The sequence below is a fragment of the Manis javanica genome, chromosome 13, assembly GCF_040802235.1.
Source record: "Manis javanica isolate MJ-LG chromosome 13, MJ_LKY, whole genome shotgun sequence".
NCBI classification, from domain to species: domain Eukaryota; kingdom Metazoa; phylum Chordata; class Mammalia; order Pholidota; family Manidae; genus Manis; species Manis javanica.
This window is the reverse complement of record NC_133168.1, coordinates 96,792,705-96,805,417: the sequence shown is the minus strand read 5'-3', so window position 1 is coordinate 96,805,417 and position 12,713 is coordinate 96,792,705. Positions and strand designations below refer to the sequence as shown.

Genomic DNA, 12,713 nt, shown 5'->3' with positions numbered 1-12,713 from the left:
GAGCAGTGGCCAGAGTGGCTTCTAGAAGAGGAGGGGTTGAGAACTGATGGGTGAATGGAATGAGCAAGTTGACCCGGAGCAGGGAATAGGATTCCTGGAAGAGGGAACAGCATATGCAAAGACTAGGAGGTTAAGACTGGCACATGGGAGGTCTGGAACGAACTTGGTGCTGAATTTAGGGTGTGAGGAGGTGATGAAGGATGAAGCTGAAGGCAGCAGGGACTGGGTCACGCAAGAATTTGGGGGCTGTGGTACATGACTGCGGCAGTAGGGAGCCATGGGAAGATTGGGAGCAGGGGAGGGCCCTGTGGTACTTGTGTTTTAGGAAGGGCTGTGGGAGGCTGGGCTGTTGGGGACAGGACGGGAGATTGAGGCCTGGAAGGTGGGGGGTGATGGGAGGGGGTGTGACCTGAAGAGACTGGAGGAAAAGTGGGTGAGGACATGGGGACCCGACCCGCAGTGGGGGGAAGGATGGGAGGCGAGGCTGCTGCCCTGGTCTCTGGATCAGGACAGTGGAGTTAGTCCCCGAGGCAGGGACTTCCACAACCCTGGATTCAGGTGGAGTTGGGATGAATGCTTGTTTCCTCCACACGTGGTGAGAGAGAGGAACAGGAGGGTGAAGGCACGAATAGGGCTTAGAATGGGGCCTGGCACACAGGAGCGCTAAATAATTGTTTAGCTACTGGTAAACGTTTAACATTGTACCATTGCAATAGGATAATAAATAATAATATTACTGCACTAGTATTAGTATCATGGCTATCAGTGGCCAGTCCACAACCCCGCCTCCGCCCACGCAGTAAGCCTTCCTGGGTTGCCTGGCACAGAGGACAGGCCATCCCAGAACAGGACAGGGAGTCCTTGGACGGCTTTCTGTGGAAACTGAGGCCCAGAGAGAGGCGAGCACGTCCCCGAGGTAGGCTTCTGCGGGCCTGTTTCCCCATCTGTTCAACTGTCTCCCCAGCCTGGATTTGGGGGGGCCTGTGGGACGCTAGGAAAGGTTTACTACTATAGAACTTTAGAGGGCAAGACACGGGTATCTCTGGAGGGACGAGTGAGCTTCCGTCCCCAGAGGTGGGCAAGCGGCCAGGCACGAAGTTTCCCAAGGCCTGAGGTGGTTTCTCCGTTTTCCAGTCCGGTTCCACCGTTTTATGCCAAGATGGCCCTACAGAGGGCAGCCGAGTCCAGAGATGGAAGGCACGCCTCTGCTCCCCCACCCCCACTGCGCTGTGCGCCCTCAAGGGCAGGGATTGCCTGTTCTGTTCACTGCTGTATTTTCGGCATCAGGCACACAGGCGTTCAACAAATTATTTTCTGAATGAACGTCCGCATCAACGTAGTGGAACTTAATTTTCTTTTAAAAACGCAGCAGGAAAACAAAACACTTCTGTGGGCCGACAGTTGCACGCGACAATACACTTCGGAAGCCCTGGGAGGATCATTGAATATTTCCGGTCCCCGCAAAGAGATCCCTACTTACGACCTGAGGCCCCGCCCCCATTCAAGCTCCGCCCCGTTACGTTGCCGCAAGTGCAATAGGGACGCTTGGACCGGCCCAGGCATGCGCACTTGCCCACCACGAACGGGGAGGACACACCGGCGACCCGGAAGGCCTTCCCGCCACACTCCCAAGGGGGCGTGCGGTGGCGGGGGGCGATGGCGGAGGGAGCAGCGGAGGCCTCGGTAGAGAGCGGTGGCAACTCGGGAGCCGGCGCGCCAGAACGGGGAGTGGCGCCCATTAAACCGCAGTGAGTTGCCGAGACGGGGAGAACCTCTCGGGGCTTTCCCAGCACCCCTAGTGCGGACCAAGAGGTGCATGCTGGTTGATGGGGCAGCGGCCCAGGCCTGGAACTCGGCGGGCTTTTCTTTTTGGATGCTTCGTCCGCCCGCAGAATCAGCGGCACTAGCTGAAACCGTGCACGTACGCGGCTGTCACATGCGCAAAGCATGCCGCGGTGCATGCTGGGGTGGGCTGTGTTCGAGGCGTGGACCGCAGTGCGTGCTGGGACTGTAGTCCCAGAATATTGCGGGAATTGCGCATGTGCACCGCCGCCGGCCAGCGTCAGGTACAGGCTGGGTACTCGTGTCTCAGGCGAGTACCACGAGGAATCCTGGGGCTGGTAGTGCTGAAGGGACTGCCGGGAAGTGTGACGGCTCTGGGGCCCTTTCCACCAGCCCGTTGCAAGGCATGCTGGTACGTGTAGTTTTCCTGTACGTGAACGGGCCTGATGCCTGTAGTTTGGCTCAGCACTCTGGGGCGTGGAGACCCAGGGACAAAGTAGATCTTCTCTGTGGCCTTGACATGCGCCCGGGCTGGCAGCTGGCCGGATCCAAGTACTGAGCTCCCCATCAGGGGGAAGCATGTAAGAGGGGGCAAGTGTTATCAGTCCCTTTGTCCAGCGTTCATTGAGTCTGAGCTCAGCAGAGGGACTCCCTGGGCAAGCCCTGCTCCTTTCCCCTGCCTCCCTGCTGGCAGATTCCGCACCACCAAGAAGGAATTCCATGATTTTCTGGAAGCCAAAGGGCAGACGCCCTGCCAGGAATCCGAGGCAGGAAACATTGGTGGCAATGACCTGTCTGAGCCCGAGGCCAAGAGGATCCGACTGGAGGATGGGCACAAGGAGGACAGGCGGTCAGGGGAGGCGGCCGAGCCCCAGGAGCAGCCGCAGGTTCAGAAGAGGGCCCGGGGCCAGAACAGGGGCCGACCCCACCTGAAGCCCACCCACTATGACAAGAACAGGCTCTGCCCCTCCCTGGTCCAGGTGAGTGTCACTGTTGCTCTAACGTCTGGGGGCCCTCCGTCTGAGCCTCTGTGTCCCCCGCTCAGTCCTCGGGATGTTGGAATGTATCATTGTTTCGTTTCCAAGATGAAGAAGCTGAGGATCAGTGCGGTTGCTGACTTGCCCCAGGTCACAAAGCCAGAGGGGCAGCAGGGATGTGACCTCCACACCCAGGTCGCTGGGCTCCCTCGGCCTTTCCTCTTCCGCCACCGCTCTGCTGCTTTCTTGCAGGAATCCGCCGCTAAGTGTTTCTTCGGCGACCGCTGCCGCTTCCTGCATGACGTGGGCTGCTACCTGGAGACCAAGCCGGCCGACCTGGGCCCGCGCTGTGTGCTCTATGAGACCTTCGGAAAGTGCCCCTATGGCGTTACCTGCCGCTTTGCCGGCGCCCATCTGGGGCCCGAGGGCCAGAACCTGGTGCAGGAGTCGCTGGTCCAGGTCCCGCTGGTCCGCAACAGCCTGGACAAGGCCCTGCAGCTGCAGCTGCAGCTGCGGAAGCGCGAGATCCACTTTGAGCGCGCCGAGCGGGCCCTGCACCAGCTGAGCAAAGGCCAGCTGCCGGGCTCCACCCCAGCTGTTGCGGACCCCGAGCCCGTGGGGAGTGAGGGTGCCGCAGGGCAGGACAGCTGTGCCGCCCAGCAGGCCTCCCTTGGGGCAGGCGCGGGTGCCCCTCCCAGCGCCTCTGTGCAGACCTGTGGGCCCCTGACCGATGAGGACGTGGTGAGGCTGCGGCCCTGTGAGAAGAAGCGGGTATGTGTCTTGGGTTTCCTGTCGAGGATGCCGGCGGCTTGGGGGGCAGAGTTGCCAGACAGACCCTCCCAGCCCCAAAGAGGCGGGGCTGGGGTACAGGGAGGCAGTGGGAGAGGCCTCCTGGCAGAGGGGCTGTTGGAGCAGGGTTTCCGATGGGTGAGTAGAAACCGTCCAGCAGAGGAGAACGTGGAGGATCAACTGATCCTTGCAGAGGACCGAGGAGAAGGGCTGCTGGGCCCGGGGGACAGGGCAAGGCACGTCCCTCAGTGCGCAGGGAAGGGAGGCCCCAGAGGGCCTGGAAGTGAGGTGGGCAGTCACGCCTCGCTGCGCGTTTTCTCTCCCTCCAGCTGGACGTCAGTGGCAAACTGTACCTGGCCCCCCTCACGACGGTAGGACTCACGTGGGTCAGGCCGGGTGGTGGCAGCACCGTCTCCTCATAGTGACCAGCGTCTCCTCTGCCTGTGGGCCTTGGGACTAGGGTAGGTATTCAGCGTCCCTGCCGGCCCCGCCCCACAAGGGTCTGTGTCCTCTGCTGCCCCCAGTGTGGGAACCTGCCCTTCCGGCGAATCTGTAAGCGCTTTGGGGCTGACGTGACTTGTGGGGAGATGGCCGTGTGCACCAACCTGCTGCAGGGCCAGACGTCCGAGTGGGCCCTGCTCAAACGCCACCCGTGTGAGGACATCTTTGGGGTCCAGGTTGGTGCTGCCTGGAGGGAGGGAGGGAGGGAAGGAGGGGGGCTCTCAGCTGCGAAGTTTCAGAGCCAGTTCAGGGATGACGAGGCCAATGGTTCAAGTGCCCCCGTGGGCAGAGTCCAGGAGGGGACAGCCTGGTCCGGCCCCTGACCTCTGCCCTGCCACCGGGCGCAGCTTGAAGGCGCCTTCCCCGACACCATGACCAAGTGTGCGGAGCTCCTGAACCGCACCATCGAGGTAGACTTCGTGGACATCAACGTCGGGTGCCCCATCGACCTCGTGTACAGGAAGGTAGTGGCCTGGCACCCACCCTTGCGCCACCTGGGCCTCTGGGCCTCAGTTTCCCTATCTGGGCAGCGAGGATAGAGGGGTGTGCGCCCTCCCCTCTCACCCCAGCCACCTGTCTCTCCCAGGGCGGGGGCTGCGCCCTCATGAACCGCTCCACCAAGTTCCAGCAGATTGTACGTGGCATGAACCAGGTAGGCCCCGAGACCGGTGTGCCCGCCTCCTCCCGCGCCCGACCCCAGGCCCTGCCCACGCACCGTCCCCACAGGTGCTGGACGTGCCGCTGACGGTGAAGATCCGCACGGGCGTGCAGGAGCGCGTGAATCTGGCCCACCGGCTGCTGCCTGAGCTCCGGGCCTGGGGCACGGCCCTGGTCACGGTGGGTCTTGGGGCGTGTGGGACTCACGCCTGGTGTCCTGGCGACCCTCTCTGACGGCCTCTCTCCCTGCTCTCCCCTCTTGGTCTCTGGCTCTGCCTGCATCTCTGTGTCCATCTGTTTTTATGTCTCTTGTCTGTGTGTCTGTGTGTCTGTGTCTCTCTCTCAGCCCGTCTCTCTCGGTCCCTGGGGTCCCTGTCTCTGTATCTGATCCTCCGACTCCCGTGCCTCCCTCCTCCCTCCCTCCCTGTGCGGCCTCCCTCCCTCCAGCTCCACGGCCGCTCCCGGGAGCAGCGCTACACCAAGCTGGCTGACTGGCGGTACATCGCGCAGTGCGTGACGGCGGCCAGCCCCATGCCCCTGTTCGGTGGGTCCCCTGCCCTTCAGCTCAGACCTTCCCACCCATCCTGCCATCAGAGGCCACACAGCCGGGCTCACCCCCAACCTGAGACCCATCCCCCCCCAACCCCAGTCCCACCAGGGGACCCAGGGCTGGCGAACAGGCCCCAAGAGCTGTTGCTCCTGCCCACGTGCAGCTCCCTGAGACCCCAGCCTCTGCCCCTCAGGAAATGGGGACATCTTGTCGTACGAGGACGCCAACCACGCCATGCAGACTGGAGTTGCTGGGGTCATGATTGCCCGGTAGGCGAGCCCGGCAGGGGAGCAGGCATGTGGGAGTTTTGTCCTGGCGGCTGGTGCCTTGGCCTGGTTGTTTGTCCCCAGGGGCAGCTCTGCCGGGACAGGGACAGAGAGATGCCTGGGGTCGCAGCTGCGGGGGAGAAGGGCTGGGAATGTCTGCAGCTGTTCTGGGTCCAGGGCCGGAGCCCTCGGGCTGGGCGGCTGCGTGAGCGCAGCAGGGAGTGCTGGGCTGCGGTTCGTGGACGCGGGCACTGACTGCTGCCCGCCCCGCAGCGGCGCCCTGCTCAAGCCGTGGCTGTTCACGGAGATCAAGGAGCAGCGGCACTGGGACATCTCGTCGGCCGAGCGCCTGGACATCCTGCGCGACTTCACGCACTACGGCCTGGAGCACTGGGGCTCGGACACGCAGGGCGTGGAGAAGACGCGCCGCTTCCTCCTCGAGTGGCTGTCCTTCCTGTGCAGGCGCGTGCGGGGCTGGTCCGGGTGGGGTGCGTGGGGACGCCGGCCCAACCTGCCCCCGCCCGTGTGCCCGCAGGTACGTGCCCGTGGGGCTGCTGGAGCGGCTCCCGCAGAGGATCAATGAGCGGCCGCCCTGCTACCTGGGCCGAGACTACCTGGAGACGCTCATGGCCAGCCAGACGGCGACCGACTGGATCCGCATCAGGTGCCCGGGGAGCCTCAGCCCTGGGGGCGGGGGCGCCCGGGCCCTGAAGGCCGTGGGGCGTGCTGGGCCCAGGCCTGACCGTGCCCCAACTCGCCCTCCTCACAGCGAGATGCTGCTGGGACCCGTACCCCCCAACTTCATCTTCCTGCCAAAGCATAAGGCCAACGCGTACAAGTAGCTGTGGCAGCAGGCGCAGGGCCTGTGAGGGCCCAGCAGGAACCCAGGTGCTCGAGAAGACAATAAATTTTATTCTTTTAAAACCCAGGCTTTTCTGTGATTCTGAGGCTGCCCCTTCCCCCCACTGGAACTTTTCCCTCAACAGCAGGTGACCCTGTCCCCAACAGCTCATTTCCTGTTCTCTCTTGTTCACCAAAGTCCCAGCTGCCCCCATTGGCCCAGCCCCGTGCCAGTGCTGCTGGTGCCCAGAGCGGCCTGGACCACAAGTCACCGGGGCTCATGGGGGTGGGCCTTGGCCTCCATCGGTATGGATCAGGGTGGGCTGCCTGGAGGCAAGGGCCTTGGAGCCATCAGGCAGACATCGCTGGCAGACAAGGCAACAGACTAGGCCCAGAACCTGCCCCGCCTATGTGAGGCCCATCGCTGGCTGCCTCATTCTCGCGCCCCCCACCCCTACGGAACCCTGCGAGTGGGTGGGCCCGCAGCCTGGAACCTGTTGCCCAGAGTGACCAAACAGTACTCTGCAGGGCTCAGCCTGTCCTCTGGGTGGGCTTCCTGCACTCCTGCCTGTGCTTCCGTGGCCTGCCTCCCCATGCAGCCCCCCAAACCCTTCTGCACGCCCACAGCTCCCCAAGAAGGCTTCGGCCCCCAGGGCCTGTGTGGCGGCGCCGAGGGCTCAGGCAGCCAGCCTGCTGCTGCCTGCATGGAGTCTATGGGTACGAGCTGGGGGCAGGCGGGGGGCCTGCTGGGGCGGGAGACGGGGGCTGCGCCCACCTGACTCAGCACTGCCTGCTTTTCTTGCCCACAGGCTCCTCCAACTTGTACCATCCCCCAAACCTGGAGAAAGAAGGATTTCTGGGCTCTCCAGCAGGTACCAGCCTTCCCCAAATCCCCGAGGAGGACTTGAGTGGGTCGGTGAGCGGGGCCCATCTGGCCCCCCTGTGCCTGTTCCCAGGCAGCTCCCGAAGGCAGGGCCTCTGTGCCCATCCCAGGGGGGCCCCCAGGTCAAGGACTGTGTCCCTAAACACGGCCCTGAAGGCAAGTCCTGTGTCTTGTCCCCCCAGACCCTCCCCCAAATGCAGATGTGTCCCCAGGATTCCCGCCCTGACTACGGATCCCCAGACAGGGCCCTCAAGCAAGGCCCAGGGCCCTAGACCCTGAGATGGGGCCCCAAGAGCAAGGCCTGTGTCCTTCCTCTCCAAATGGGCCCCAAAGCCAGGTCCGTTGTCCCTCTTCCTAAATGGGGACCCAAGGATGAGGCCTGTGCTCCCATTCCCAGAGTGACCGCCATAGCTGTTCCTGGAGTCCCTGACCCCATGGCGGGTCCCCGAGGCCAAGACTTACAGCCCTATCCCCTAAATGCACCCCAAAACCAGGCCCATGTTCCCAGTTCCCCCGACGAGTCCCCTGTGTTTCGGCACTGTCCCCCATGCTGCCGCCTCTCAGGGTGCCACTTCTTGGCCTGCAGGTTTCCAGATGGCACCCTGTGGGTGCATCTTTGACCCCCGCGTCTACCAGATCAAGTGGGTCGACACTGACGTCAGCCAGTTCCCTCTGTACGAGCTGGTGGTAGTCGGTGGCGGGGGGCCAGCTGGGGGCCCTGCCTCGCCGGGCACCCACCTCCTCGAGCCCCAACACCATCTGAAGGTCTCGCCGCTGCCTCAGCTGTACCCTCGCTACCAGCCAGCGCCTGGGGGCCCCCAGGACCTCATGCCCTACTTCCCACCCGAGGAGCCCAGGCCAGAGGCCCTGGGCTTTGTGGGGGACGGGGGGCCCCCAGTGTTTATGGAGCCGCCCCCACCCGTGCTCACGGAAAGCCTGGGCCCCCCTCCACCCAAGAAGATAAAGGTGCCCCAGCTGGCCAACACCATCTCTGCTGAGGCTGAGCTGTCACCCGGCATCTACGACCGCCTCAAGAACCGCCTCAGCCAGCTGAACGGGACCCCCGAGCCCCCGGCTGTTCCTGTCCAGGAGCCACAGGCCGGCTGCTCCAGTCCGGGCCTGTTGTACCCTCTGGGCCCCGGGGAGCCCGAGGTGGCCGCGGGAGAGGCCCAGAGCCCGGAAGCAGCCAAGGCCTTCCTGCTGCCTGAGCAGGTGCCCCTGGAGGACGTCATGAGGCTCTTTGACTGCCTGCTGGGTGGTGCCGAGCGCGAGGGGTCGCCAAGCAAGGCCCCTGGGCCAGCCCTGCCCGGCAGCAGTGGGACCGACCCATCCAGTGACATCCGCTCGCTGCACTTGCCCGACAAGCTGCTGTCCTTCGACTACAGCGTGCCTGAGGTCCTGGACGCCGTGTCCAGCATGGACAACCTCTTTAACGTCAAGGCCGTCGGGGAGGAGCCTCTGCCCCACCCCGGGCTGCCGGCTGCCGGCACCGCGCTCGCTGCTCTGCCGCCTGAGCTGCCCAGCAACAGGAAGGCTGGCGCCTCTGCCAAGAAAGGGCGGCCCAGAGGCAAGGCCAGGCAGGCCGCCAGGCCCAGGCACGGCCGGGCCGCCGTCCCCCATTAAAGCGTATTTGACTGTAGCTCACTGGCCAGTTGCTGCTATTGGGGTCCAGGGTCGCTGGGCTGGGGCCTGGACCGGGGGGTCTGTCCGCTCGCGCAGCCCGTCCAGAACCACACTGCAAGGCCTGGCAGGCCCCCAGCGTCTTCTGGGTGCCCAGTGTCCAGAGCCAGCGGGGGAGCCCCAGACTCATGGGGAGTTCAAACTCCCTCATCTCCTTGCCCCGGAAAATTGGAGTTGGGCAGCAAGGAAGGGGGGCGTCTGGAAGGAGACGGGACGCTGTCCAGAAGCCTGGGCTCTAAGGAGCTTTTGCTTGTGTTTGGTAGAGAAAGGCAAGGTTTCCCAGAGAGGGGCAGGAACGTGCCTAGAGATACACAGCAAGCAGGGTGGGTCCTGGGGAGTGCCCTGCTGCCACACTGCTGCCTCTGCTGTCCCCCAAATGCCATGGCCGGTGGGGGCAGGGGGGAGGCAGGAAAGCCAGGGAGGGCACCCCACTGTGCTGGGCCAGGCCACACGCAGGTTCTGGGTCCCAGGTAGGGGCGAGCGGCCCTGCCCTCACCACCCCTGGGCGCCCTCCCACCCTGGCTTGTCGCCCTCAGGCCCACAGACCACGGGCCTTTCCAGAGGGTGCAGGATGGGCACAAGCTGTGCCCTCCTCCCCAGAAACACCCAAGGTGACCTGAAACAGGCTGACTGGCTTCCTAGGTGGCATATAAGCCAAAGGGAAGTAAAAAGGGGGACAGGAATGCCAGGCTGGGGCAGAAGCCCTGGCCTGGGCCGCCCTTGCAGAGTACGAGGGTTCCCTGGGTGGGTGCCTCTGGGGAAGCCCCATGAGCTTAACTGGAGTCTCAGGGTGCTGGGTGCCGCGAGGCCGAGACGGGGCTGCCACCCTGGTGCTGCCCAAGTGCTGGTCCCACAGCACACCCTGCAGGGGCCGCTTCCCTGAACCTGACTCCAGGGACTGGGAGGTGGCCATGCCCGGGCCTGTAGCAGCACGGCCCCTCTGCCCACTGTCTCCTGTCCCCACATGGAGCCCAGTTCCTCAGCTTCCCTCTGAGCTCCCTCCATGCAGCCGCATTGGGGGTGTCGCTGAGACTAACATCACCCAAGTGCCCCAATGAAGGGAAGGCCCTGGTAAATGGTGGACAGATGTCAGAGGACAGGCTGGCATTTCCTGGTAATTGACACAGAGCAGGGTTGGCAGCAAGTGGTACCTGACAACCTGACACGTCCATCTCCTCCTGAGAGGCCTGGAGGACCTTTGGGGCCCAGCTGCCAGCCAGGGGGGGGAAGGTCACGGCCACTGCACAGCCTAGAGCAGTGGTTTTCAGCAACCAGACTGAGACAATTTGAAATGACTATGGAACACATTGTTTTAGCCTCAGTCATCAGGGAAGGAGTGGGACCACCCAAGTTTTCACGTGGAATGAGATGGCCAGCCAGCCTGAGTTTTAGAATGAAGTGGTAGGCGAGGGAACCCCCACTGAACAGATGGGTAGAATGCACACATATGTACACTGGGTGGCTGTGTCCACAGCATGTGCACACTTATATCTAATTCCTGTACATATTATCTATATGTGTATATATGTACCTACGTGACATTATCCATACATTTGTGTAGGTGTACATGCCAACTATACACATGTACCCGCACTCACAGACCCATACATACAGACATTACATACAGATCATGCACATGTGCTCATATTTGGTGCACACATGCATGTGTGTGTACATATGCATATGTGTGTGTGCTTATCGTGCACACGTGTGTATACACATCTACATGCACGTGTATATACATTGTGTGTATGTGTATGCCTATACACTTGTACACACCTACATATGCATGCATCTGTATATAAATGTGTACATATTATCTGCATGCGTATGTATGAAACCATGGATATGTATATAAAACATGCTCCCAAGCCTTCACTCACGTACGTGTCCAACCATGCGTGCATTTGGGTGTGTGTGTGTATGTCACGTATAAACAGAGGACTGGGGCCCTGCCAACGACTGTGTTGTCCAGATCGCCCCACTTGTCCTTGGGCCTCATCTGTCTCTAACAGACGTGTCATGGTGTCTCACCCATTTCAGAAGGCTGCGTGTAATTCCGTGGTGCCCATGCTGGTTTATTTCACCAATCCCCTGGTGCCGCCCGTTATACCCGAGGCAGGCACTGTAATTCAAAGGTGTTCTGACACCAGAATGTCCAGGGCAGTAGCGAAGGTGGTGGTCAGGGAGACACAAAATATGGCTGGCACATCCATCCACCTGCTTTGTTAACACTTTATTTTAAGGCAACGCTAGACCCCTCCGGTGCACACTCAGCGCCTGCCCTGTAAATGCACCCAGGAGTTTCTGTACCTCCTGTACAGACTGGTCCAGAACCTCTTGAACAGTAGGCCCTTCCAGTGTGCAGCAGTGTGGGCACTATGTAGGCCAGCCACGTGCCCAGAAGGATGGTTGCCGTGAGCAGGACGATGGAGATCTCAACTGGGATGATGGAGGGTGGGAGAGCCCCATAGACATAGACACTGAAGGTGGTCTCCAGGCGACAGTAGCTGCAAGAGGCGTTGGGGGTCAGGGGGGATGGTGTTGAGGCCATGGGCACCACCTGCCACAGCTGCCCTTCACCCCAGCAATTGTGTGAAAACCTAAAGGTAGGAGACCCCAGGGGAACGACCCAGGGATGGAGGACTCACTGAGTCTCTGTGGAAAGCACGTGCTGGGAGCAGAGGTGAGAAGCCCCCTGTCTCGGGACGTTCCCCACCAGTGCATCCCAACTGCGGCTGTCCCAGGGCAAGCCCCCTGTGAAGGGTGGGGCCTGAGGGAGGGCAGGGTCTCCCTGCACTCCGGGGTGACTCTCCATCCGTCTGGAGGGGATCTATGGGAGAGAGGATGCCACCCCACATCCCCCCCAGGGGAGACGCTGATAACCTAGACCAGCACACCTGGACGTGAGCCCTGAAACCTCTCAGCCCACATGGATGGGGAGCGGTTACCAGCCAGCTGCTGGGGACAGGCCTGGCATGTACCGTGTGCCCATTCCGTGGTGTAAATGTTGCTGCAGCCAGTGGGAAATCAGCCGGTGTGCAGAACCCTGGAGTACTCAACAGGGGCCCTAGGGAGCCAGCCTAAGCCGACTCCTGCAGCCCAGCAATCAGACAGGGCAGGGACGTGGCTGCTGGTCACTGCCGCCCCTCCAGCACCCAGCATGGGCTCTGAACGAGGATTTATTCAGGAGAGAACAGACGTCATCCAGAACTTAAAATAGCGCTCTTCCTGGGGACTGTCTGGGCTCTCAGGGGGGTTCGGGTGTACCTCGGGCCGAGGGGAGGGAGGAAAGTGGGTCCACGCCGCGTGCGGCCCGCCCCCGGGGAGCCAGCTGCCCCAGAGGCCCCGCTCACCTGTAGAATGGATCCACGATGGAAATGCGGAAGATGTATATCCCGTTCCGTTCGTGAAAAAGGACCTTGTTTGCAGTCGGGCCTCCCAGGATCTGGTACGGGACATCCGGCCACCTCAAGGGGGCGTGGTTGTTGGCGTCGTGGCAGCTCACGTAGTTCTGGGGAAAAGGACAGAGGGACGCCCACCTTATTCGGGTATAGGGTCTTTATAGGGGTAATAAGGATACTTAAAAATGGCTACGATGGTCAATTTAATGTTCATATTTTACCACACACACAAAAAAGTCCTTTGGGAGTTAAAAAGAAAAAAGACAAGACTGGGCCACATAAAGCCCATGTGGACGAGAAATGAGCGGTCGCTTAGCCGGGCGACCCACCTCTGCTGACAGAGCCGGCCCCGCCTCGGGGTCTTCAGGGACTAAGCGACTGGGC

General features: G+C 61.9%; 3 protein-coding genes across 13 annotated transcripts in view; 2 read left to right on the top strand and 1 right to left on the bottom strand.

The window, feature by feature from the left end:
* The first annotated feature begins 795 nt into the window (after positions 1-795).
* Positions 796-6,668, top strand: DUS3L (dihydrouridine synthase 3 like). Of its 5 annotated transcripts, none has more exons than XR_012124536.1 (14): positions 802-916; positions 1,370-1,748; positions 2,477-2,762; positions 3,012-3,530; positions 3,878-3,919; positions 4,073-4,225; positions 4,397-4,513; positions 4,636-4,701; positions 4,776-4,886; positions 5,154-5,250; positions 5,356-5,525; positions 5,796-5,984; positions 6,058-6,186; positions 6,292-6,450. XR_012124536.1 is itself a non-coding variant. In XM_037018192.2 (14 exons), exons 2-14 carry the CDS (start codon positions 1,657-1,659, stop codon positions 6,362-6,364), a joined length of 1,950 nt encoding a protein of 649 aa, XP_036874087.2. In that variant the 5' UTR covers positions 808-916; positions 1,370-1,656; the 3' UTR covers positions 6,365-6,450. The 5 variants fall into 5 exon arrangements, 4 of the variants coding, with proteins under 4 accessions (XP_073076619.1, XP_073076617.1, XP_036874087.2 ...); XM_037018192.2 differs by having other exon boundaries at positions 808-916; positions 5,450-5,525; XM_073220516.1 differs by having other exon boundaries at positions 797-916; positions 5,796-6,186; positions 6,292-6,667.
* A 78-nt stretch (positions 6,669-6,746) lies between these two features.
* PRR22 (proline rich 22) lies at positions 6,747-8,884 on the top strand. The gene is made up of 3 exons (XM_017648004.3): positions 6,747-7,079; positions 7,172-7,234; positions 7,832-8,884. Exons 1-3 carry the CDS (start codon positions 6,956-6,958, stop codon positions 8,866-8,868), a joined length of 1,224 nt encoding a protein of 407 aa, XP_017503493.3. The 5' UTR covers positions 6,747-6,955; the 3' UTR covers positions 8,869-8,884.
* Positions 8,885-11,146: 2,262 nt separating this feature from the next.
* CATSPERD (cation channel sperm associated auxiliary subunit delta) overlaps positions 11,147-12,713 on the bottom strand; it is a 35,330-nt gene continuing 33,763 nt past the window's right edge. For all 7 annotated transcript variants that reach the window (XM_037018438.2, XM_037018440.2, XM_037018439.2 and 4 more), the window contains 2 exons: positions 12,282-12,439; positions 11,147-11,435 (listed from right to left, as the gene is read on the bottom strand). In XM_037018438.2, the coding sequence (XP_036874333.2) occupies positions 11,162-11,435; positions 12,282-12,439 (432 nt within the window). In that variant the 3' untranslated portion in view covers positions 11,147-11,161. The remainder of the gene's footprint in view (positions 11,436-12,281; positions 12,440-12,713) is intronic.

What these genes read in the sequence shown, in the direction of transcription:
- DUS3L (XM_073220516.1), top strand. Translation starts at nt 1,657, where the DNA reads ATGGCGGAGGGAGCAGCGGAGGCCTCGGTAGAGAGCGGTGGCAACTCG. An exon ending in GTGGCGCCCATTAAACCGCA is followed by an intron (nt 1,749 to 2,476) that starts GTGAGTTGCCGA and finishes CCCTGCTGGCAG; the next exon opens with ATTCCGCACCACCAAGAAGG. An exon ending in GGCCCTGTGAGAAGAAGCGG is followed by an intron (nt 3,531 to 3,877) that starts GTATGTGTCTTG and finishes CTCTCCCTCCAG; the next exon opens with CTGGACGTCAGTGGCAAACT.
- PRR22 (XM_017648004.3), top strand. Translation starts at nt 6,956, where the DNA reads ATGCAGCCCCCCAAACCCTTCTGCACGCCCACAGCTCCCCAAGAAGGC. An exon ending in TGCCTGCATGGAGTCTATGG is followed by an intron (nt 7,080 to 7,171) that starts GTACGAGCTGGG and finishes TCTTGCCCACAG; the next exon opens with GCTCCTCCAACTTGTACCAT. An exon ending in ATTTCTGGGCTCTCCAGCAG is followed by an intron (nt 7,235 to 7,831) that starts GTACCAGCCTTC and finishes CTTGGCCTGCAG; the next exon opens with GTTTCCAGATGGCACCCTGT.